The 23,075-nt window shown below is 45.7% G+C and overlaps 7 protein-coding genes across 15 annotated transcripts; 3 read left to right on the forward strand and 4 right to left on the reverse strand.

Annotated features, from left to right (window-relative positions):
* Positions 1–571: 571 nt before the first annotated feature.
* LOC9652125 (pentatricopeptide repeat-containing protein At1g51965, mitochondrial) lies at positions 572–3,035 on the reverse strand. The gene has a single exon (XM_024666654.1). It carries the CDS (start codon positions 2,958–2,960, stop codon positions 948–950), a length of 2,013 nt encoding a protein of 670 aa, XP_024522422.1. The 5' UTR covers positions 2,961–3,035; the 3' UTR covers positions 572–947.
* A 1-nt stretch (position 3,036) lies between these two features.
* On the reverse strand, positions 3,037–3,768 carry LOC9652126 (60S ribosomal protein L44). The gene is made up of 5 exons (XM_002992963.2): positions 3,674–3,768; positions 3,504–3,615; positions 3,381–3,448; positions 3,238–3,312; positions 3,037–3,184 (listed from the first exon to the last, which is right to left on the reverse strand). The coding sequence occupies exons 1-5, from the start codon at positions 3,674–3,676 to the stop codon at positions 3,125–3,127; spliced, it is 318 nt and encodes a 105-aa protein (XP_002993009.1). The 5' UTR covers positions 3,677–3,768; the 3' UTR covers positions 3,037–3,124.
* A 7-nt stretch (positions 3,769–3,775) lies between these two features.
* Positions 3,776–5,330, forward strand: LOC9652127 (protein MULTIPLE CHLOROPLAST DIVISION SITE 1). 3 transcript variants are annotated; one of them, XR_002991250.1, is made up of 6 exons: positions 3,776–3,859; positions 3,910–4,068; positions 4,123–4,298; positions 4,350–4,740; positions 4,805–4,986; positions 5,033–5,330. XR_002991250.1 is itself a non-coding variant. In XM_024666658.1 (5 exons), exons 1-5 carry the CDS (start codon positions 3,827–3,829, stop codon positions 4,886–4,888), a joined length of 843 nt encoding a protein of 280 aa, XP_024522426.1. In that variant the 5' UTR covers positions 3,776–3,826; the 3' UTR covers positions 4,889–5,034. The 3 variants fall into 3 exon arrangements, 1 of the variants encoding a protein (XP_024522426.1); XR_002991251.1 differs by having other exon boundaries at positions 5,042–5,330; XM_024666658.1 differs by having other exon boundaries at positions 4,805–5,034.
* On the reverse strand, positions 5,280–6,800 carry LOC9652098 (probable E3 ubiquitin-protein ligase ATL44). Its single transcript, XM_002992964.2, has 2 exons — positions 6,337–6,800; positions 5,280–6,284 (listed from the first exon to the last, which is right to left on the reverse strand). The coding sequence occupies exon 2, from the start codon at positions 6,242–6,244 to the stop codon at positions 5,483–5,485; it is 762 nt and encodes a 253-aa protein (XP_002993010.1). The 5' UTR covers positions 6,245–6,284; positions 6,337–6,800; the 3' UTR covers positions 5,280–5,482.
* Positions 6,801–14,643: 7,843 nt separating this feature from the next.
* Positions 14,644–16,963, reverse strand: LOC9652128 (serine/arginine-rich splicing factor SC35). Of its 5 annotated transcripts, none has more exons than XR_002991249.1 (11): positions 16,838–16,963; positions 16,662–16,740; positions 16,490–16,569; positions 16,346–16,412; positions 16,017–16,082; positions 15,596–15,952; positions 15,428–15,532; positions 15,244–15,382; positions 15,096–15,175; positions 14,929–15,033; positions 14,644–14,843 (listed from the first exon to the last, which is right to left on the reverse strand). XR_002991249.1 is itself a non-coding variant. In XM_024666649.1 (9 exons), exons 1-9 carry the CDS (start codon positions 16,911–16,913, stop codon positions 15,167–15,169), a joined length of 978 nt encoding a protein of 325 aa, XP_024522417.1. In that variant the 5' UTR covers positions 16,914–16,962; the 3' UTR covers positions 14,647–15,166. The 5 variants fall into 5 exon arrangements, 1 of the variants encoding a protein (XP_024522417.1); XR_002991248.1 differs by having other exon boundaries at positions 14,644–14,856; XR_002991247.1 differs by having other exon boundaries at positions 14,644–15,004.
* Positions 16,964–17,045: 82 nt separating this feature from the next.
* Positions 17,046–19,220, forward strand: LOC112343359 (pentatricopeptide repeat-containing protein At4g02750-like). Its single transcript, XM_024666675.1, has one exon. The coding sequence runs from the start codon at positions 17,046–17,048 to the stop codon at positions 19,218–19,220; it is 2,175 nt and encodes a 724-aa protein (XP_024522443.1).
* Positions 19,221–19,732: 512 nt separating this feature from the next.
* Positions 19,733–22,951, forward strand: LOC9652129 (subtilisin-like protease SBT4.12). 3 transcript variants are annotated; one of them, XM_024666647.1, is made up of 9 exons: positions 19,773–20,227; positions 20,288–20,382; positions 20,453–20,608; positions 20,659–20,776; positions 20,828–21,311; positions 21,356–21,456; positions 21,521–21,872; positions 21,925–22,147; positions 22,203–22,951. In XM_024666647.1, the coding sequence occupies exons 1-9, from the start codon at positions 19,983–19,985 to the stop codon at positions 22,736–22,738; spliced, it is 2,310 nt and encodes a 769-aa protein (XP_024522415.1). In that variant the 5' UTR covers positions 19,773–19,982; the 3' UTR covers positions 22,739–22,951. The 3 variants fall into 3 exon arrangements, with proteins under 3 accessions (XP_024522413.1, XP_024522415.1, XP_024522414.1); XM_024666646.1 differs by having other exon boundaries at positions 19,773–20,081; positions 20,136–20,227; positions 20,288–20,776; XM_024666645.1 differs by having other exon boundaries at positions 19,733–20,227; positions 20,288–20,776.
* Positions 22,952–23,075: the final 124 nt, after the last annotated feature.

The raw sequence follows: 23,075 nt of genomic DNA on the forward strand, positions 1-23,075 counted from the left end.
TTAGGCCTAGACCTCTGGAAGTGATCGTTTATGTGGAGGAAGATAGTGAGAGCTTTCCTTTATACTCGGTGTGCGTGCGCTCCCGCCGCTCCTCGCTGCCCCACATTCCACTCCAGCTTGTTTCTTGAAACCAATCAAATCATGCTTTCGACTCAGCGGCAGCTGCGTTGTTCTTCCACCACCACCACCAGCACTACTGCCACTACTACGAACGATGTCACCACTTTGTTTGTAAGGCTATGGAGCTCAGCCACGGATTGAAGGAGTGCAAGGCCTCTTTTCCCTCTGATTTGAAATCGATCCAGTGATTCGATGCATTGAATCCAATCAATCAATCTCTCTGGCGACCTTCTTCTCGATGGTGTTTTGGTGGATTGCTTGTACGTACCCAGCCAAAGATAAAGTCAGTGAGGCATGTGGGTGGGTGTCAAAGCTCCACAAAAATTCCCACAGAAATAGATCCACCAAAATGCCACTGGAAAGATTTCCTTTTGTCCTCTTGGTTGGAGGTTGAAACATCAACAAACACGACTAGACTGCATGAGAACATGCGAAGAACATGAGAACATGAGAACATGGCAATCGTGGACAAATATTTCTTAATACCACAACCAAAGTTGCCGCGAAGAAGTCTCGTCTCCACTCCTCCCATGAGAAGTGCCAGTGAAACTTCCAAATTTCTCCAAATCTCTACTACAAATCTCCCGCATTGATTGGAATAGCTCCAAACGAAAATTATGCTCCTCTTTCCTGGCCTGGTCAGTCCAAGTCAGTGGTCAATTGCTGCGAGAGAGAGAGCGACCTTGGAAAAAAGAAAACACTGAGAGAGCTTCTCACCTCTGGTACGCATGGCGATGGCTGTGCAATCCTCTGACAATACATCAAGTGCGAAAGAACTCGTTACTTACGCTGAATGGAACGCTCTGCCAAGACACGAATCTCCTTGCTCATGACCTCCACAGCGTACTGCGGTAGATATCATTCGCGCTCTTCTCCTCCTCCTCTTCTTCCTGCTGCAAACTCTTCTTCTCTAGAACCGGTGACGATGGCGATGGCGCTGACAATGGCGATGGCCGCTGCTCGTTCTCGTCGAGCGAAATCCCCGACAGCTTACACTTCCCAGCCAGCTGCTGCAAGACAGTGGCGGTGATGGCGTCCGGAAGTATCCCCTTCTTCTTCATGTCGAAGTATATGTCTCGCGCGTCCTGGTACCGCCCGGCCTTGACCAGCGCGTCGATCAACAGGTTGTAAGTCACAACGTTCGCACTACACCCGGCCTTCTCCATGTCGCCAAACATCTCAAACGCCTTGCCCATGTTTCCAGCCTTGGCGAATGCCTCGATCATGCAAGTGTACGTGAACACGTCCGGCGTCAGCCCCGCGCTTCGCATCTCTTGCAGCACCTTGTACGCCTCGGACGCGTACTTTGCTCGTCCCAGGCAGTTGATGAGCGTGTTGAAAGTGATCGAGTTCGGCTTGATCCCGCGGGCCTCCATCTCGTCCATGAACTGATAAGCCAGGCCAACTTTCCCAGCCTTGCCGCAGCAGTCGAGCATGGCGTTGAAGGAGACGGTGTTGACAGCCACTCCACTCTTCTTCATCCGCTCGAAGATCTCGCAAGCCAGCTCCGTCTTCCCGGCTCGTCCCACCGCCAGCAGCAGCGAGTTGCAGCTCTCGATCTTCATCGCGATCTTGCGCTGCTCCATCTCGCCAAACAGCTCCACCGCTCGGTCGATCTCACGCCCCCGGCTGAGCGCGTCCAGCACCAGCGCGTACGTGCTAGCATCAGCCTCGATCCCGTCCGACTTCATCTCCGCGAAGATCATGCACGCCTCGCTCACGTTCCCTCGCCGGCTCAAGTTGGCGATGAGAGCATTCATGCTGGCAGCGGTGGCGAAGTGTTTCGAGTCGCGGATCACCTGGTAGACGCCGCGGACCCTCCCGGTCCGGCTCACGGCCGTGATGAGCGAGTTGAGAGTGTAGTCGTCCGGTGCCAAGTTCTTGTCCAGCATCTTCTTGAGCACCACCATGGCCGACTCGATCCTCCCGGCCTTGCAGTAGATGTCGATGACGTTGGTGTAGGCCGGAGCGCTGGGCGTGCATCCCCGCTCCTCCATCTCGTCGAAGAGCAGCGTCGCCTCCTCGTCGCGCTTGCACCGCCCGAGGCTCCGGATGAGGATGGCATACGTGTAGTCATCCGCGGGGCAGCCCATGGATTTCATGCTCGCGAAGAGCTTGCAAGCCTCGTCGATCATGTTGGCTTTGCCCAGTCCATCCAGCACCACGTTGTAGAGGAGAGTGTCGGGCTCCAGCCCGGTCTTGATCATCTTGTCCAGGAAATCCATGGCGAGCACCACATTCCCGGCCTTGACGAGCGACTGGATGACGCACTTGTAAGTGTAGGCGTTGGGCTTGGATCCGTGCTTGTCCAGCTCCTGGAACTCGTCCATCACCTTGTGGATCCTGGAGCTCCGGCCGTAAGCCGCGATCACGGCGTTGGATACCAGGACGTGGTATCTGCAGGGAGTGTCTTGGATCGCGGCCAGCATTCTCTCGAGGACGTCGTACTCGCGAGCGGCGCCCAGGATCATGACCATGCGGCTGCAGCTGTAAGCGTCGAATCCACACTCGGGCTGGCGGCCCGACCAGAGGAAGAACTCGTAGCACGTCTGGACGTCGGTGTGGAGCGCGCGAAGAACACCCTCCACCACGAAGGGCGTGAGGCGGAGCTTGTACTGGTGCTTCATGTCCACCAGCGCGTCGATGGTGCCCGGACCCCAGTGGAGCCACTTGAGGAGCTGCCGGATGGCGGTGATGGAGTCCTCGCCCGGCACCGGCTCCGCGTCGATGGGATGATTCATGCGCGCCACCAGCGGCAAATCGAAGGATGCGGGCTTGCCGATGCTCGCTGGCTTCCCTGGAACGGAGCAGTAGTACCTGATTCGAGCTCGCAGCGCCATGATCGATCGCGCCCATCTCTCATCGCCGCATTGCCATCGCCTAGAACTCGCGAGGAAGACCTAGGACACTTCTCTATGGTGGTAATGGTAATCAAAGCTTGTCTATTTCTTCTTGCAAATTCGAGAACATCATATCCAAGAGAGGAAAATTGAATCGCGCGCGCTTAGAACAAGCTCGTTCCCTTGCCCTTCTTGTCACCACCGATTTCAAAGTGTTTGCACCTCTGGATTTGCAAGAAAGCCATCGATCAGGGACGAGCAAAGAGAAAAATCCCACCTTTAGAGGGTGCTGCGACACGCGCTTGCACGTCTGGCACTGGAGCCGGAGCACGATCTTCTTGGTGGTCTTGGCCTGCATTCATTCAATCGCAGGGAGAGAGCTTAGATCGATTGGAATTTGGAATAGCGAAAGCTTCCTACCTTCTTGTGAAACACGGGCTTCGTTTGGCCGCCATAGCCAGATTGCTTGCGATCGTAACGCCTCTTACCTGTGAACCTCACCGCAATTCAGAGCACGCTCGCGAGAAATCTTCCGGCTCTTACCTTGGACGTAGAGGCTGTCCTTGCCCTTCTTGTACTGCGTGACCTTGTGGAGCGTGTGCTTCCGGCAATTCTTCCCTTGGCAGAAGGACTTCTTCGTCTTGGGGACGTTCACCTGTCGGCATTGGGGAGAGATCTAAGATCTGAGCAGCGAGCGCCTCGCAAGAACATACCATTGTGCCGCTCTTCCAAGCCGCCGAAATGCGCTCCCCCGGGCTCTAGGGTTAGGGTCTTACAGGGTTTTGAGATCGCCGTCGATGGAAGCATATCATCGACGGCTGGCATGTGGCCACGTCATACATCTCATGGATTAGGGCATTGTCTTCATGGGCGCTCCTCTTCCGGGCGCTGCGATGACGGTACGCTGCCTAGATTTTCCAAGAAATGTAGCTCCAATTGTGATTCTTAGGCCAATCTCTCCGCGCATTGCTGCTTGTGCTCGCCGTCGGTGGCCAAGAGGAGGACGCTTCCGGGAAGAATTCTCATCGTTCGAGCTCAATCTGTGGATGCGCCTTCCTCTGGTTCATCCGGAAGGCTCCAATCTCTTGTAGCAGCACCTCTCAAACTGGTACTTCTTCTTTCCTTCTTTTCTTTGGAATTCTTTTCACTGGATTTTACACAGGCTAGCCGTGTTGCGGCTGCTCCTGTCAACTTGGCCGCGGCTGCAGGAGCTGTGGCTACCGTGTGTGTGCTTCTTTTGATCAGAGAATTTGTGCGATCACGCAACGAGGTGGGAGGCTCCGTGTCAGATCTGATCAGGAGAGGACAGCTACGATCCGATAGAAACGTCAGGCCCGAGTAAGTTGGTTTTCCTTTATGAATCTTATGGTTGCTCTTGTTTGATTGTAGCTCGAGACCTTTGAAATACGAGGATCCTTTCAACAATCCTCTGGTAAAGATCGGCAGTAAGAATCCGATCGTGAGAATGTGCGGCAAAATCTTCAGGCTAACTCCAGTGACTTTGACGGAGGAGAAAGTCGTGAGCCACCAGAACAGGAGGATACAAGCTTATCATTGGAGGAGGCCCGTTGTGTTCCTTAACGAGGGAGACCCTGTGCCCGAGGGTGTAGACCCGGAAGAAGTAAGGTGGATACCATCAAACCACCCGTTCGCCACCACCCAAGACTATATTGACGAAGAGCTGGCGCAAAAGAACGTGTACCAGACCCGTGGCGTTCCGTCCCGCGTAAGAGCCGAGCACGAGGCCCTTCGGAAGAAGATGAAAGAATCAGTCCAAAAGGTGCGTTTCTTGCTTTTCTGTGCGTGCTCGGTACTGAGTCGATCAGAGTTGGGATTGGCTCCAGGCCCGAGAGGATACTATCCAAGATAAGACTTTATCTCCTCCCAGCGATCGCGATCATCTGGAAAGCAGCCAGATTCTTCCGTGAGGCAGCAAAGCGAGGTGAAGTGAGGCGTCGAAGTGGGAATAGAATTTCGTCTGTTACTTTGGTCGAGGTGAAGTGGTGTTCGTGGGAGTTGCCAGCAGGTGAGTGCTCGGGTTTAAGAAAATCTAACCGATTTGGTTTGCAAAGCATGTCCAGGTGTTTGTGGTCGCTCATGAGACTTGGCTTTGTCTGGAAGAGTCAAAAGCGCACTAGCCATGATACTGATGGATGGAGAACTTTGGGCAGTGATAGCTATTATATTCCAGCACTGGGAAGGGGAATGCACTGTTCTGAACGGCCTCTCTCAACCAACCCGGCTCTAGTGTCCATTGCGAGTGACGCGAGGCAGCTCTGGTGTGTGGTGCTGCTAGTGGCATTGGTGGGGTACTGGAAAGAAAGCTATCCTGGATGTGACACCCGGGTCTTAACATATCTGCTGCCAATACATAACAGTGGGAGGAAAGAAAGCACGACAGGGACAGACTCGGAGAAAGAAAGATTAACGACGACTCTTATCACCGTCGTCGAGCAATTCGTGTTTCTTCCAAGTCCGAGCGGAACCGATCCGAGCCTAGCCGAGCCGAAACCGAGCTGAAATCAGATAAAGGTTGTCTGGGAAGAAGATGACGAAAAAGAGAGCGACTGGTGCTCCTGCTGCTGCTGTTGCTGCTGCTGCTGCTGCTGCTGGTCTTCGAGCCTGGAAGGGGCGTGAAGACTTCTCCGGCATGATGGACATGACGCATGAGCAATGAGCCAGACGTCGACGCACTCGACATGGAAGCCGTGGTAACAGTCGGGAAGGATCCGGACTCTGTCCCCGTCGGTGAATTCGCAGAGACAGATTGTGCACTCGGTTCCGACCACGCAGCCCAGCTCCAGATTGTCTTTGAGATTTGCTGCCGAGTAGTTGACAACGGGAAGCGCCTCCACAGCTCGCCGGTTGCTGCTCCTGTTCTTCTTGGACAGACTGTTACTCATGGTGAAGTCCTCGGAGGAGGCCTCGAGGTCCAGATCACGGGGCTCCCTGGGCAAATCACTGTTCCTTCTCGACCGTCGCCTCCTCATCCATCGCCGGAGGTCTGTGGAACTGAAAGCTGGAACCAACCTCACGATGCTGTCCCAGCGAGCCATGCAGATGAGAATCACCAAGAGGATTGCGACGACGATCATACTTCCCAGGAACACTGCCGTCTTGTACACGGTCTCTCCACCTCGCGGCCTCCATGGCTGCGGCTGTGGCTGCTGCGGCCGATGCTGCGGCTGATGGGGCTGTGGCCTGCCTGGCAGTGGCGGAAACAAGCGGTCGTGGTCGTGGACGTCTCGAGGCGGAAGAGGGCCGGGTTTCTTCTTGAGAGCCATCGCGAAACTCTGGACTGGAGCTCGGCTGCTCTTCTTCCTCCTGCACAGCAACCAATCGTCAGGCAGTCGTGTTTGGAGCTAATGTAGCCAACCTGGATCTGGATTGTAGCTCGAATCTACAAGCCAGAAGCAGCAAACAGCAGCGGCGATGGCACTGGATTTAGTGACTGGGTGTAATTAGCTGCCTGTCATCTCATCTCCGAGCTTGACAAGAGCGAAGAGAAGAAACTGCAAAGTGGGGTGAGGTCAGGGAGAAGAAAGAGAGGGCAGCATTCTTTCTTTTTCTTCTCGCTCGGCTCGCTCCTCAGTACACATACACACGTAGCCGTACAAGCAAACACCGTTTCAGCAGTTAAAAGGGGTTTAGCAAAACTGTGAGGAAAGATCTTGTTTACGAACTTTTCCTGTAAACAAAGAGTCCTCCGAAACTCCGTTACAGCAGTTACGAGACCAACTTTTGAAAAGGCAACTCCCTGGTGTAGAATAAAATCAATCAGTTATTCAGCTGCTTGCATTTTGCGAGTAGCTTTTTATTCTTGAGGCAATTACAATTAATAGCATTCCAAAGCTTGAGATAAACTTCTTAGCATCTAGAGTCATTAGGGAACTCGAAAACTGCCACTGCCGCTGCAACGTTCTTGAACGCACTAGAAGACCGTGGAACAGCACTGATATAAATATTCACATCCATGTTTTTGAGAGAAAAAATGTGATGCATTAAAGGACTTTAAAAAAACTAAGGAACACCTCTAGAAAATAAAGTTTTAAATTTGAATTTTATTTCCACTCTTTCATAAAATCCAAAATTATTTATTTTACATTTTAAATTAGAAGTCAAGCTGTGAACCTTAATAAGCCTAAGTCAAAAATTCATCCATAAAACAATGTATAACATCATGAGAGTAATAATAGTTACCTTAGTATTAATAATACATTTTAAAGTTTTTTCTGGACAACCTAGTATTAATGTTGGAGATATGAATTCTATAAATGAAATAGTTGTAAATGCTATTATACAAGCTATTACAGATGCAATTAATGCTATACCAGATAATCCACTTCCTTCAAGACAAATGTTTTATGGAAATATTGTTGGTAAAAATCCAGAAACAAGAACTTATACCATTATAGGATATGGTGCTTTTTTCTTACAAAGAATTGGGGAAACTTGTAATATAGAATCTGGGGGGCATTTAGAATCTGGAGCTACTATAAGACAATCAATAAGTGGACTTTTTCAAGAAATAACTGAAAATTTAATAAATGATGCTGCCTCATATTTCATTGTAAGAAATAGCCAATTTCTTATTTATTATTTTATTAGAAATTTTAATGGTCAACAACAAAGAAGGCAACAAGATTTAGCACAACATACTAAATGTAATATTTTTTCTAGCATGTTGATAAGTGGTTCCTTCAATATGCCGTATCAGTATTTGTTATCAACACAATTTTTAATTTCTTCAAATAAAAAAACATATATGTATTTAAGTATTGATTGTAAATTAGGTATATATAATGGTAAAATAGACTTATGGTTTTCAAAGAATTTAATTGAAGGAAAAAATTGCATTTTAAGATTACAAGAAGATGGAAATTTAGTTTTATATTCTTACAATAATAAAGTTGTTTGGTCATCAAATACTAATTGTATGCAATATAATTGCTATAAAAATACATATTTAGTAATACAAAATAATTGCAATTTAGTTTTATATACTATTTATCAGAAATCATTTAATATAAACCCTAAATTAGAAGCTATATGGGATTCAAAAACATTTTGCTAAAACTATCAGTTCAGTGCATTTTTAGTATATTATTCAATAATAAACATAACTATATACTTTCTTATATTTAATTAAATTAAATTAGTTTATAATAATAACTAATTTATATTTAAACTATTCTATACTTATAGGAAGTTAAATGCAAGCATAAAGCACTAATATTAAGTGGAATTTAAGTGTTAGCTCCCTAGCATATACTAGGAAAAGAAAAGAAAAATAAAACAAACTTTGAAAAAAATTACTATCCTTAATAGCATTTATATCTTGGGAAGAATATACACTATTGTTTCAGCCATTTTGAGTTCCTTTAAAAGAAAAATTTCATCATAATATATGGGTACTAGCAAATTATAGGGGTTTATGACATGGAGATAAACAATATCTATATGATTATACTATGCAATCAAAATTCTAAACAAAAATATTTTTAAAATATTAACAATAATCTAGATATATCTAAACTAATTACTTTACTACATATTTTATATAGTCTTAAATCTAACTATGTGATATGCAACAACATTTTGGTTTGCTTAATAGTAGTTGTAAGATCCAAATGTACAGCTATAATGTCATATATTAATATTAGCATAGTGGGATTTTGATAGCTGTAGAATTGATTTCATTTCAAACCATTTGCTCATGTATATAAACTAAGGTTTTTGGGTTAATTGATATTCATATTTTTGTATTTTATTTCCATATTTCATACATTCATATTGGTGTAGGTGAGGGGCAACTTTGATTATCTCTAAGGCATGTTTGGATTTAGGATTTTGATTTAGATTTAGCTTTTGTATTGTTTAGATCTCCCTTTCTTTATAGCTTTTTTGATTTCTTCTTTTTTACTTTCTTCTTTTCGTTCATCTTCATGGTATAATAATAGCCTCTTCCTTTAACTTTGGAGTAGCAAATGGTGTAGTTGCTCAATGTTATGTGGTTATAGTTGAATAATTAAACCCAGTTGATGGCAATATTCATGGCACATGGTACAGCTCTTCCTGCTTTTGATGCCAATCCTCACGTTCAGCTGAAGTTATTCCATAGATGATGTGTATAATCACTTTATGATAATTGCCTTATATCATTATTAGAATGATGTTTAGCATTTGCGTAGTTTCCCATATGTCTCTAAGGGACAATACTATAATGGTACAATGGTTTGAGCACAGCCACTTATAAGGATTGGAGCATTCTCCTGAACATCTTTAAATACAAATTTAGACATGTTAATAATTGTGATAATACCTTCCAACAATTATATTATTTTTGTCAAGGGCCATTTGAGTCAGTGATGCAATTTGGCATCTATTTCTAAAACTTTTTGCTTCGTGTGGAGCCAAATATGTTGGGGCGGATTAAATTGGGAATGTTGTGGCCAGCATCTTATCAAAATTTTGTAGAACTTATGTATGCACTTGTTTTAACCACACTTGACAATGCTCTTTATTTAACACAACGTTATCAGACATTACCTCTTCCACTTCTTATTACACATCCTTTAAATCCACTTCCTATTTGCAATGGTCCTATTCCAATAAGGTTGATGTTACTTCTATTCGAGTTCAAAGATAAAAGTGAAGATGTGGTTGTGGCCATGATATTTGCTGTTGGGTGTGTGATAAAGTTGGTCACACTTATTGGTGTTATTGTTGTTTTTTAGATTAGCAACCTCTATTTCCTAGGTAAAGACCTTAGCATCAACAACATCTTATTCGTGCTACTACAATAGAAAGTTTAGACACTGAGATGTTTATGGAAAATAAAAAGTCACACGAGTAACAGAGGGTCCTCACGTAAATAAGTCAGTGACCTCTCTATCTTTCTTTTGAGAGTATTATCAAGGGATTCACTTGGCACCAATTTATTCAGTGTTTACTTTTCAAACTTATTTTTATAACAAAAGGTTTCCTATTATTCTCTCTATGTTAGTTAATACAAGCATGAGTTTACCTTCTATTTCTTGGCTTATTACCACACATTGCCATCTACATTTGTGTCATGTGGCAAAGTTAGTTTTCATTCTTTATGACAACAACCATACATATGTATATGCACGGGATGAGGTGAACCTAGTTATGTATGTGGGCAATTTCAAGCTTGAGCTACAGTTATTGCAAATAATGTTGAGTTAAGCTTTTGACCTCATCCTTGATATGGATTAGTAATAGCATAATCATGCCAAGTGTGACTTTGAAGCTTCTCCTCATTGTCTTATACTTTTTTATATTTCTTCCATTTCTCTCACTTATATTCATTTTCATCCACCTCTGTTTGCATCACTTTTGTCTCCCTATTACTTCCTCTTATATTTCTGTTTTGTTCATTTATTCCCTTTTCAAATCCCTCTAACAATCTTTGTATTGTAGTGGTTGATCGGCTCAATAAGGAGTATACTTGTTGCAAATGTGACTTCAAGTATTGAAAATTACCTATCGGCTAGTCCTTACGGACACTCTTACCATACTGTCACGATGGCAAGAGGTTAGTATTGCTAATTCCCTTTATTGGCCCCTCTTGTTCAAGTGTTAGTAAACTAGGCTTAGCATCTGTACTTGGCCGGATGAGCATAAGGAAGGAATTCCTAAGTGTCTATTTAGCTGAGCATACTTGGCCCGGCTTGTTAGTTCTCTTTTGCACTGTCTTGCATTGGCTTGACAAGAACCCTCGCGTATTGAGATTGGTCCCTCAATATCGCTGAATGATAGCTTACCGTGTCTGCCAAACACCCTCGCTATTATGCCCTTTGTATTAGTCTTATTTCGGTCCCAAATGCTATTTATGGAAAGTGTCCAGATTTGCTCATTTGGCATATCTACAGAATGTAGAGATTGGCTTGAACACAATGGTGTTCGTTCCATATCCAAATTCGCAATCTAGTGCCATTCCATATCTAGTAAGTTTCGAGCTTGTCCCAGAGATTAACTCCTAATACTAAGGGAGGCTTGGGGTGAAAGCCCAAAGAGTGTGTTCCTCAAGGGGCGGGGGGGAGGGGGGCTATGGGGGGTTCCAAATATATAGTAAGGATAGTGGGTAGGTCGGGCATGGCCGACCAACTTGAGGCATAGTTTAGCTCTTGCTTGCATGCCTGTTCTTGTTTTGCGTCCGACTTGGGTCTAAGCTCAAATTCTATTCCATGCTAGTTGGTGGAGTACCCATGTCCTTGCGTTAAGCCACCGGTATGCCGAAATAGCGCCAGACTCCGTTTGGCTCCGTTTTGCGTGCTGGTCCTAGCATTGGGATGCTAGTTGCTCCAGGATTGTTCCAAATCGCTCCGGGCTCTTGTCCCTTCGCTCCTTAAGCTATATGCTTGGGAGTTGCTCCGTGGTTCAGTTCCGTTGCTCCTATGCTCCATGCTTGGGAGTTTGGCACTGTTCCTTCATTCAGTGGCCCAAGGCCCTGAACTCATGTTCCACACCACTGTCCTTTGGACACGTGGCACAAAGAGGGTTTAGGTTTTGCTTCGTGGTCTTATCCTATGGTAAATCACCATAGGATAAAAGGGTCAAAACCACATGCACTACAATATCAATCTCTTTGAATTTGACCTATCATCTGGGACTAAAATAGCAGTATGTTATTTTATTCCCATTGGGAATGCTAGTTCAATCAAGATTCATGTTTGTCGTCGATCACCAAAAGAGATGAAAATTTTATATGCAAACATCAAGGAAATATTAGAAAAGGGTGTTATTCGAAAGTTGCGGAATTCTTGAATGTGTAAACCTCATCTTGTGACAAAGCCTAATAGGAGTATTCACTTTTGCATTGACTATTGTATATCAAACAAAGTAACAATCCCAGATGTGTATTTTATTCCTCACATTGCTGATCTCTTGGATCATCTGGGAAAAGTCATTGATTCGCTAAGTTAGATATTGTTTTTGGGTACTAGCAAGTGTCAATGGTCAAGGAAAAGATCCTTAAGATTAGTTTTTATACACTATTTAGTTTGTATAAGGTTTTGGTGATGCTGTTTGGTTTGAACAATACTCTAACAACCTTTCAGTAGATGACGGACAAGGTTCTTTAGAATACGCTAGAAGTGATTGCTAACTTCATCAATAATGTTTTCATGCACTCAAAGGGGATGTGGGAGGAACATATTTGTGCTATTCGTAAGGTGTTAGATTAGCTATCAAAAGTTGATTTAAAACTAAAGTGGTCGAAGTGTTTGTTTAGGTCCAAGGACATGCTTTATCTTGGGTATTATATTTCTCATGAGGGAAAGATGATCTTGATAAACTTGTGGATATTCTGAAGTTTTGTATTCCAAAGTGTGTGAACGATATGTAACACTTCTTGGGCAAGGTACAGTATTTTAGTTGTTTTGTTGATCATCTTTCTAATCGCACTACACTGTTATGAGTGTTGCTGAAGTCATCAACATTATTTTTCATCTGGTTTGTGGACTGTGAATGGGCATTTGTGGACTGTGGATTTGAAGGCTTCACGATAGATTTGAGAATTTTGCATCACTTAATAATGATTTACTATTTTGGCATTTACATTCTTAATATCACCATGAGAACCGTTTTCTTTATTTTGTGAGAACAGATCCTAATGATTATTTATAGCTAGTGGTGCCTTCAATCTTTATTTCATGCTTTCTTCATAGCTACCATGATTCTCTTATTTTAGGTAGGCATATAGGATATCTTCTTATGATTAAGAACCTATACAAGTCTTTTGATTGGCCAAAGATGCAACGTGATATTAATTGGTATGTGCATAGTTGTATTTGGTGCTAAACTCTTAATACTCCCCCTAGTAATAGAAGGATAATTAAAGTTAATTGTAGTTTTCCGTCCATTTGAGTTAGTGGTGTTTGATTTGATAGAGCCTCTTCCATAGTCAATTATTGACAATGAGTATGTCATTATTGTTTTTGATTACATTACTTGCTATGTGGAAATTGAAGCTCTTGCTAGTGTGTTTGTAATTGCTATTTGATACTTCTTCCTCAATTGAATAGTGTTTTAATATTGTTGTTCAGAGTGAATTCTTTTGGATAATAGTCTTTCATTTATGGCTAAGGCATTTTATGTTTTGACGTCTCATTTGGGGATACACCACATTTTTATGAGTGCTTATTATCCACAGTCAAATGGTTTGGTGGAATGACTCATTTAGATCTTCAAAAAGATGATCATGAAGTACATGAACTTTTAGCATTCGAATAGAGATGGTTATTTACCATCTTTTAAATATATATATGTCATAGGGCTATAAAGTTTTGTTGATGCTTTACCATATAAACTCTTTTATAGTTATGATTCAATATTACCAATAGAGTAAGTTTACCTTTGCAATTGGCATAAACTACTGATGTTAAGTTTTTGGATCAGTATTTGACAAGTATTCTTCCACTTATTGCAATAGAGTTTACTAAACACCTAGGCCATGTACAAATAGGATAACAACAACACTACAACTCCCATCATCATCCACTTATGAAGTACAAAGTGAATGACTTGGTGTTAATCTATTTTCTTAATTTTATGGTATGTGGTTTGTTTAAGGGGCTCATTGTTCAATGGAAGGGACTATATTGAGTGTTATAGCAAGTTAGACTGCAAATTTATAAAGTTTGGCATGACATCTAACAAGCTAATCCTCTAGAAATTATGCATGTTCAATAGCTTAAACACTTTGTACAAAGGGATTAAAAATAATTGACACCACCTATAAATTCACTAATGCCTCTTCTTGATATTCCTCCAGATTCTAGCCCATCCACAAAAGAACCTTGATTATGTTCTATCATTCCAAAAGGAGGGGATGATGTGAACTCAAAGTGTATGGCTACAATGTCGTATATTAATATTAGTATAGTGGGATTTTAATAGCCATTTTAGATTAAAACCATGATTGGTTTTAATCTAAAACTTTTCTATATAAACTAAGGTTTTTGGGTTAATTGACATGCACATTTTTATATTCCATTTCTATATTCTATGCACTCATATAGTGTAATTTTTATTTATTAATCTAATTAATCAAATGGTAGTTTATAATTATAAACATGCTCATAATTTATAACACAAGATTAATCTTATTTAATATCAAGAATAAAATAGAATATACTAGGAAGTGCTTAGGAAAGTTTATAAATTATAAACAACAAGATTAATCTAAATGAATAACAACCATTAGATGGTAGAATATCCTAGAATTTCCAAGAATATTTTATTTATATTTCTAAGCAAACCAAAACGGTAAAATAAAGTTATAAAAGAATAATTAACTTAATCATTATTACATATTTTTAAGGACAGTTGCATAGAATGTATCGAGCATCAAAGCATTTTAGGCGCCCCATGAGAAAAATCTATATTTGAAAGAGTATAAAGTAGCCTTTGCAATCATAAAATATAAAATCATATCACTCAAAGGAGATTTATGAATCTGAATAAACTTTTTAACTTACCAAAACTTCCTACTTACTATTTTGATATCCTAGTGGATCATTTTCCCAATTGCCCTCAATTTGTTTCAGACAAAAGCTCTCCTCTTTTGACATCTTGGGTTCAATCTTATGCTTTCATTTGGACTCAGTTATATTCAAGAAATTTTTTTAAAACCAGTTGTAGTTCATTATATAAGAAATTCTTTTTAAACCAGTTGTAGTTCATTATATTACATGTTTGAATCCAGAACAACACCATTTAAACTTAAGCCAGTTGAGTTGAGAAATTGGTCAACAGAAGAGCATATGGAGTGCTTGTTTTGGAGCGGGTGACAATGTCACCACTACATTATTATGTGCAAAGAAAACCTACCACAAATTTCTTGCTGCAACAAATGTCCTGCAAACACCAACTTGTGCTGGAACAGTTAGTCCAGACCAAAAGGAAGAAAAAGAGAAAAACGAAACAACTTAAGTGTACAGACCTATTCTAAACCGCACAGGTTTCCACCGTACAGCACCAAAGTCCCCTTGGAACCCACCACCACAGCCACCAGCAGACTATTTAAAACCCAGCACAAAATTAGATGCTGAAAGAACAGAAAAACAAATGCAAGCTCACAAATCTGCAACACGAGACTACAGTCCAAACCTTCAAAAGTGTCATTCCGACGACTAAATGACTACCACAACTAGAAGGACAGCGTCTCGTAGGCATCGAGATTATGACTCCTGCACCGAAAGAGCGCAACTTTTAGACTCTGCTACTTGGTGAAAGCCAACAAATGGAATCTACTTACATCGGGGTCGGTGTTGTAGGGGCTCTGGATATCGACGCCGATGCCAGCGGGACTTACGGGTCCTGGAGAAGCTTCACGCTTTCCATTGGAGTAGCTTTTCTCTGGCGACAAACTTCGGACTGGAGACCGCTCGCTTTTCCTGCAAAGTAGATGAGAAATGTGTCCAGAAGGAGACGTTTCTTACCTTGCTTGCTCCAAAGGACTTGCGTCTCTGTTCGCCGTCGTCACTGGCCTTGGTGATCCCAACGCTGTTTCCCGGACAGGACTCGATAACCGAGCTGGAGCAGGACTGAAAGAGAGAAAAGAACCTCAAAAAGCGTGTGCTAAAGATCAGGAGGCAATGCACGCGTACCTTAGTGGTGCTGGTGACGAGTTAGTACGTTCGACGGGCCTTCCTCTTGCCTCGCGATGATCATCTTCTGCATAGCGGTCCCTGCTCCGGCTCCTACTTCGGCCGCCTCTTCCAACCTCGGCATCAAAGCGATCCCGCTCGTATCTTTCTTTGGTCCGACCAACGTCGTGTGAGTCCCGGCTTCGTTCATGTTGATGCCTGTAGTCACGTTCGTGTCTATCTCTGCGCTCGTATCTGTCTCTCATGCGATCGTGCTCATAAAAGTGATCGTCCCGGCTTCGTTCGTGCTCGTATCTGTCTCTTCCGCGGAAGTTGTCGCGATAATCCCTCCCTCGTCCATACTCTTCCCTGTATCGACTGTGCAAAAGATTCACGTCAGCTGCCGCCAACCATTTCTATGAACTGTAAGAAAATGGCCAACCTTGGTCGTCTCGGGCTCCGACTCCGTGACCTGCTGCATATGGACGTTGTTATTCTTCCACAATATCTGCCAGAAGCAAGCACATTGTTCTGAGCACGATCCGCGAAGAAATGAAGGAAGAAAAACAAGCAGCCACGCAGAAAATCTAATCATCTAAGACTCCTGCATTTTGAGAGATCAAATCGTGGATCGTGTCGCCTCCCTCCCAAAACAGACTCACATCTTTTCATCGTTCCGACCATACTTTGCAAACTGTACTGCAATCTGCCTTCCATCAATGGTCATACCTGCGTGATGCTAGGGAAATTAAACACACAACCATGACTTACGTTGATTCAGAGTTCTTGTCATACTTTGCAAACTGAACCATGATGTTACGTCCGTTCAGATTCTTACCTGCGAAAAAAAACGCGCATTTGTCACTGGAGCTCACGGAAAACAAGAAAGAACAGCACAAAATGCAATGCATGTACCGTCCAGTCTATCGATCGCCTTTTGTGCTTCATCCACATGCTTGTAGCGTACAAATGCGAATCCTCGTGACTCACCAGACCTAGAGAATGGAAGATAGTCAAAAGAGAGCAAAGAAAAAAACCAAACAACCAAAACAAAAACGGTTTATTTTTTGCTCTCTAGCTTACAAACCTGCGATCTCTGGGGATGAAAATGTCCACAACTTTGCCGTAGCGATCGAAGAGAGGGTAGAGATCATCGGCGGTAGTTCCTGCAGTCCCACATTTTCATTTCATTACATCGCTCGCGAATTGGAGATCATGGAAGAGAAAAGGGAGCGATCGATCGATCGATCGATCCAAGCTTACTGAATGTGATGTTGAGGACGAGAAGCGAGTACGTATCCCGTATGTCGGGCGGGCCGGCACGTCCGAAATGCGACATTGTTCCCTCGACAATGGCGCATGCATCCACACAAACCCTAGAACGAAGAAGAAGAAGAAGAAAGCCAACCACAAATCCAACAGCCCAGATGCGCCCACCGTTCGATCCCCCATCCAACGGCTAGGGATTGGAATGCGCAGGAATGACGCCTCTATCGATCGAATCGCGCTCGTTTTGCGCGGGTGTGGGCAGTCGCGAGATCTCTCCGCGGCCAGGCGAGCGCACTCTCGGATCCGCGAGCTGGATCTCGGACCGGACAGGTATCTCGCCAATCTGCTGGTGGAGATGTATGGGCGGTGTGGCTCCGTGCACGAGGCGCAGTGGGTCTTCGATGCGATCCCTCGCCCCAATCTCTTCTCGTGGACGCTCATCCTCTCGGCGTATGCCCAGAACGGGTATCTCGCCCGGGCAGCGGCGATCTTCCGCGAGATGCCGCACAGGGACGTGGTGCTATGGAATTCGATGATGAATTTCCACGCGCAGGCCGGGGACGCGGACGAGGCGAGAGCCATCCTCGATCGAATGCCGGCGCTGGAGACGATCTCTTGGAATGCGGTGATCCAGGCGTATGCCCAAGAAGGGCGTGTGGAGGAAGCAGCAAAAGTTTTCATAGAGGTCCCGGAGCGCGATGTGGTGTCGTGCACGACGATGATCGGGCTCTACTCCCAATCATCGCAGCCCCAAGAGGCGGAGAGGGTCTTCGATCGAATGCCGGAACGAGACATTGTGTCGTGGAACGCAATGATCCAGGGATACGCCGACAACAATCGCCCAGACCAGTTCCAGGAACTCTTCAAGAATCTCCCTGAAAAGAATGTGGTTTCGTGGACGAGCATGGTGGCTGCGCTCGCGCAATTTGGCAAGATCTCTGGTGCCAGAAAGATCTTTGACGTGATGCCGCTGGCGAGCGCAGTAACCTGGAACACGATGCTTCAGGCATATGCCCAAGCTGGGCATTTGGACGATGCGAGAAGCCTTTTTAATTATATGCCTGAGAAAGATCCTATATCGTGGACAGTGCTACTCATATTGAACGCGCAGAATGGCCATCTTGACTACGCAAAGATTTTATTTGAAGCAATGCCCAAGCACAGCCTTGTTTGCCACAATGCAATGATCCAAGCAAATGCCCAGTCGGGTCATCTGGTTGCTGCAGTAACGCTGTTCTTGGGCGTTGTAGAACGAGACGTGGTATCGTTTAACGTGGTGTTGGCAGCTCTCGCACACTCTTCTAAAGCTGGAAAAGCCCGCTCTGTTTTCGAGAGGATGCCACAGTGGGACTTGGCGTCGTGGAACACCATGGTTTTTGCATATGCCCAAGGAGGGTATGTTGCTGCCGCGAGAAAAGTGTTTGATGAGATGAGAAGCTTCCGCGACGTCGTGAGCTGGAACACGCTCGTCTCGGCCTACGCGTCTGTCGGGCGGATGGACAAGGTGGAGGAGATGTTTGAGAAAATCCCGCAGCGCGGCGTCATCACTTGCAACTCGATGATCGCCGCCTACGCGCAGAGGTGCTGGCGATCGGGCAAGGAAGCGAGAGCTCTCTTCCACGCAATGCAAGAGAGGAACCTGGTGACTTGGAACGCGTTGGTCCAGGCTTACGGCATCAACAGACAGCCCCGGGAGGCGAAGGCTGTGTTTGACAAGATGGCGAGGCACAGTCTCGTTTCTTGCAATGCCATGCTCTCGGCCTATGCTTGTGCTGCTCTCATGGTCGACGCAGCCATGGTGTTCGATCTCATGCCTTACAAAGACACGGTTTCATGGAACACCTTGATCGCTGGTTATGCTCAGAACGGACACATGAGCTCTGCGTGGCACTTCTTTTCGAATCTCGAGTTCGCCGACTCCATTTCCTGGAATGCAATGATCGCTGGCTATGCCCAAAACGGGTATAACAAAGAAGCAATCGAGCTAGCCAGGTTGATGGACCTCGATGGCCGCGTGGTAGCCGACGAAGTCACACTGCTCAGCGTGTTGACGGCTTGCTGCCACAGCGGAGTGATAGAACGCGCTTGGGAGTGTTTCCTGTCCATGCAATCCGATCGTGGACTGCGTCCACTTCTCGAGCACTACTCGTGCATGGTGGGAATCTTGGGAAAGAATGGACAGCTTGGTCTGGCGAGGGAGCTTATAGAGACGATGCCATTCGTCCCGGATTCCGTGATGTGGACGACACTCCTGGCATCTTGTAAACTTCATGGTGACGAGGAGATTGCGAGCAGGTCCGCCGAGGAGTCATCCGAGCTCAGCCAGGCCAACTCGGCTCCTTACATGCTTATCTCCAACATGTACTCGATCGCTTGAGACGCTGCTGGATTATGGAGACAAGGATGGAAGGAAGCATCGCGAAAGTGGAGCGAGCAAGGAATTCATGGATGGAGATGGATTGAATGCGCAGCCGCAATGAAAAAAAAGGAATTTTTGCGTGCTCGGGAGTGTTATCATGCTGTGGCACACACATCGCTAGTGTGCGCTGCGCAGCTGTGATGTTAAAGTAACAAAGTGGGAAGGAAAGAAGCAACGTGGCTGCTTAAGAAATGTATTCTAATGCGGAGAAGATCAAGGCGACTACCCCGACTTGACCACGCAAGTCTCTCGGACTCAAGTAAGCTCTGCGCGACTGGCACTTGACCCCGGGTTGAAGCAAATCTCCGCACACGCCACGAACAAAGAAGAGTTTCTAGATGCTTGCTGCGAGGCCAAAGTCGTACCTCCACATGCAAGTCCTCCCGTCCGTCACCCAAAGTTTTTAGTTTCTGTGGCGTGTTTCGAAGCGACCAAACTGGCGCGGCAGCGAAGTTGTCGTCTCAACCGAAAAGGCAGCGCTCGCTCGACGATGATTGCTCACCGTCTCTTTCACGCTCCGGAGGGCACAAGCACGGGAAGAATAGTATTTCTTCTCGTCAGTGGACAACCAATTCTAACAAGTGCTCCCACACTGGACTAAGTGCGACCCCACGGCGAGAATACCGTAGCGTCTTCGCCCTGCTCATTCTACACTGAGGTCACTATAAAACCGGGACGGGACCATCCAAAATCCAAACTTGCAAAGCGAAAGAAGCCGCAATGGCCTTGACAGCCATCACTGCTGTGCCTGGCCTCTTGTTCATAATTCTCAGCATCCTCTCGTCGAACAAGGCTGCAGGCATCGATGACGAGCGTCAGGTACTTCCACTGGCATCCTTTTGCATATATTTACGACTTGTTCTTTTTTTGCAGATCTATATCGTCTATCTCGGTGGAAAAGGCAGTCGCCAGAGTTTGGAGCTGGTCCAAAGACACAGCAAGATTCTCGCATCTGTCACAAGCAGGCAAGAAGTGATCGTGCTCCAAAGTATAGCCCGGACTGACTTTAAAAACTTACATGACAGAGAAGTAGAGTCCCCTGAGATCGTGTACAGCTACAAGCATGGATTTGATGGATTTGCTGCCAGGATGACCGCTAAGCAGGCAAAAGCCATAGCAGGCAAGCCATCGCAAAAAGCTCTTCTCCCGGATGATTCAATTCTCCTGCTTGGCTCTGGTCATAATTACAGGACTGCCGGACGTGGTCAGTGTGTTCCCGAGCAAAACTCTGCAGCTGCATACAACACGGTCCTGGAAATTCCTGGAGACTTTTTCGACGGGGCTCTTGTACTCCAGAAGCAAACTTGGAGAGGGGGCCGATGTCATTGTTGGCGTGCTGGACACAGGTACAGAGTTGAAAGAAGAGCCTGGGAATTGATACCTCTTCCTGCTTCAGGTATATGGCCAGAGTCTGCAAGTTTCAGCGACGATGGAATGTCATCTCCTCCCAGCCGATGGAAAGGATTCTGCAATAACACCGGTGTGAATTCCACGCAGGCCGTGAATTGCAACAAGTAAGTTAAAGTTAAAACTGTACCGTTCTAGATTATATTTTTTTCCTGCAGCAAGATCATCGGAGCTCGCTTCTACAACGCCGAGAGCGCCAGAGATGACGAAGGCCACGGATCACACACCGCATCCACCGCGGGTGGCAGCGTCGTCTCCAACGCGAGCATGGAGGGTGTTGCCAGTGGAACAGCCAGGGGTGGACTCCCATCCGCCAGGCTCGCAGTGTATAAAGTGTGTGGGAGCGTCGGCTGCTTCGTGTCAGACATCCTCAAGGCCTTTGATGACGCTATGAACGACGGGGTGGATCTCCTATCACTTTCGCTTGGTGGCTCGCCGGATAGCTACGACGAGGATGGCATCGCGATTGGAGCCTTCCATGCCATCCAGCACAACATCACTGTCGTTTGCTCTGCTGGGAATTCTGGTCCCGACGAATCGTCCGTCTCCAACGCGGCCCCTTGGATTGTCACGGTCGGAGCAAGCACCATTGACAGGTCCATTTCGTCCGACATCTATCTCCGAGATGGAAAAACTCTTCGGGTGAGCAAAAACTTTGTCTTCACCTTTCTCATTTTACTACGCAGGGAACGGCCTTGAGCTTTCAAGCTCAGAAGAAACCACCTTACAGCCTCGTCCTTGGCTCTTCAATTCCTGCTAACAAATCTATCCGGGCCTCAGCAGCCAGGTGAAAGTGCTTCAAAATCTCTTTTTCTTTTCTTTCCAATGGTTGCTCACAGCTTACTTTTCAGCTCCTGTGATCCAGACAGTCTAAATGCCAAGCAAGTCAAGAACAAGATCGTCGTCTGCCAGTTCGACCCCAACTATGCTTCCAGGAGAACAATTGTGACATGGTTGCAGCAGAACAAGGCCGCTGGCGCCATTCTCATCAACGACTTCTACGCAGATCTCGCTAGCTACTTCCCCTTGCCTACGACCATCGTGAAAAAAGCCGTGGGAGACCAGCTGCTATCCTACATGAACAGCACCACCACGCCAGTCGCTACACTAACACCGACGGTGGCAGAAACTAACAATCCAGCTCCAGTAGTTGCCGGATTCTCTTCGAGAGGTCCAAACTCCATCGGCCAGGATATAATCAAGGTACAAGCTTGCAATTCCGAGTTTTTGATCAAGATCATGAGCTTTCTTGCAGCCCGATGTTACTGCTCCAGGAGTGAACATCCTTGCGGCCTGGTCGGAGATCGCTCCAGCATATTATGAGAACTACGACACGGCCAAGCCCGTGTATGTCAAGTATAACATCATCTCTGGAACCTCCATGTCGTGTCCTCACGTCACGGGAGCATTGGCCATGCTCAAGTCTGCGTATCCCTCTTGGAGTCCTGCGGCTCTAAGATCGGCGATCATGACCACAGGTAACTTAACTTTCTACCACTCCAAAGTTCTCATACAAGTCTTTGAACCCTCCAGCGACAACTCAAGACGACGAGAAAGAAGGCATACTCGACTATGATGGAAGCCTGAGCAATCCATTTGGTTATGGCGCCGGCCAGATCGATCCCTCGAGATCTCTAAGTCCAGGACTGGTCTACGACACAACACCCTCCGACTACGTCGCTTACCTCTGTGCCACTGGCTACAGTGAGAGCAAAGTCAGGATGATCACAGGAAGCAAGAACACGACTTGCTCCAAGAAGAATTCCAACCTCAACTATCCTTCCATCGCCTTCCCGAGCTTGAGCGGCACGCAGACCACCACCAGGTACCTGACGAGCGTGGATTCTTCGTCCTCCTCCTCGACTTACAAAGTAACAGTCAAGACACCATCGACGCTAAGCGTGAAAGTGGAGCCAACCACGCTCACATTCTCCCCAGGAGCAACGCTCTCCTTCACAGTCACTGTTTCGAGCAGCTCCAACGGTAAAAGCTGGCAGTTTGGATCCATAGCTTGGACGGATGGGCGGCATACGGTGTCCAGCCCCGTTGCTGTGAAGACCAAGGCTTGATCATTCTTATCGAGCTCGAACAAAGTAGACAAAAGAAGGTAAAGGTGACACAAGAGAAAATGGAACCGTGGTCTCGAGACAAATGTGACAGCCAATGCAAGCTTTGAACAGGGAGCAAGCCGCCAAATGTTTGCTCGTGATCTTCCTTGCCAGTGTCGTCCAGTTAATTGTCTTCACGTCGACTATAAAAACGAAGCTCTCACTCCATACTTTCATCCAAGTTCTTCTCTCCTTCCTTTCTTCCTTGGTCGATCTTAGATACATAGCTAGATCGATCGATGGAGCGCTCGGTGATGGTTGTCTTGATGGTGTGCGCTATCGCCTTGGTTTTCTCCTT

The sequence above is a fragment of the Selaginella moellendorffii genome, unplaced genomic scaffold, assembly GCF_000143415.4.
Source record: "Selaginella moellendorffii unplaced genomic scaffold, v1.0 SELMOscaffold_146, whole genome shotgun sequence".
In the NCBI taxonomy this organism is placed as follows: Eukaryota; Viridiplantae; Streptophyta; class Lycopodiopsida; order Selaginellales; family Selaginellaceae; genus Selaginella; species Selaginella moellendorffii.

Coding starts and splice junctions, on each gene's coding strand:
- LOC9652125 (XM_024666654.1), bottom strand. CDS start 2,960: ATGGCGCTGCGAGCTCGAATCAGGTACTACTGCTCCGTTCCAGGGAAG.
- LOC9652126 (XM_002992963.2), bottom strand. Junction 3,313..3,380: donor AGCCCGTGTTTCACAAGAAG/GTAGGAAGCTTT, acceptor GAATGAATGCAG/GCCAAGACCACCAAGAAGAT. Junction 3,185..3,237: donor TGTCGCAGCACCCTCTAAAG/GTGGGATTTTTC, acceptor TTGCAAATCCAG/AGGTGCAAACACTTTGAAAT.
- LOC9652127 (XM_024666658.1), top strand. CDS start 3,827: ATGGGCGCTCCTCTTCCGGGCGCTGCGATGACG. Junction 3,860..3,909: donor TTCCGGGCGCTGCGATGACG/GTACGCTGCCTA, acceptor TGTGATTCTTAG/GCCAATCTCTCCGCGCATTG. Junction 4,299..4,349: donor GATAGAAACGTCAGGCCCGA/GTAAGTTGGTTT, acceptor GTTTGATTGTAG/CTCGAGACCTTTGAAATACG.
- LOC9652098 (XM_002992964.2), bottom strand. CDS start 6,244: ATGGCTCTCAAGAAGAAACCCGGCCCTCTTCCGCCTCGAGACGTCCAC.
- LOC9652128 (XM_024666649.1), bottom strand. CDS start 16,913: ATGTCGCATTTCGGACGTGCCGGCCCGCCCGACATACGGGATACGTAC. Junction 15,533..15,595: donor TCGTCACCAGCACCACTAAG/GTACGCGTGCAT, acceptor TCTCTCTTTCAG/TCCTGCTCCAGCTCGGTTAT. Junction 15,383..15,427: donor AGTCCTTTGGAGCAAGCAAG/GTAAGAAACGTC, acceptor TCTACTTTGCAG/GAAAAGCGAGCGGTCTCCAG.
- LOC112343359 (XM_024666675.1), top strand. CDS start 17,046: ATGCGCAGGAATGACGCCTCTATCGATCGAATCGCGCTCGTTTTGCGC.
- LOC9652129 (XM_024666645.1), top strand. CDS start 19,983: ATGGCCTTGACAGCCATCACTGCTGTGCCTGGCCTCTTGTTCATAATT. Junction 21,312..21,355: donor GAGATGGAAAAACTCTTCGG/GTGAGCAAAAAC, acceptor TTTACTACGCAG/GGAACGGCCTTGAGCTTTCA. Junction 21,457..21,520: donor ATCCGGGCCTCAGCAGCCAG/GTGAAAGTGCTT, acceptor CTTACTTTTCAG/CTCCTGTGATCCAGACAGTC.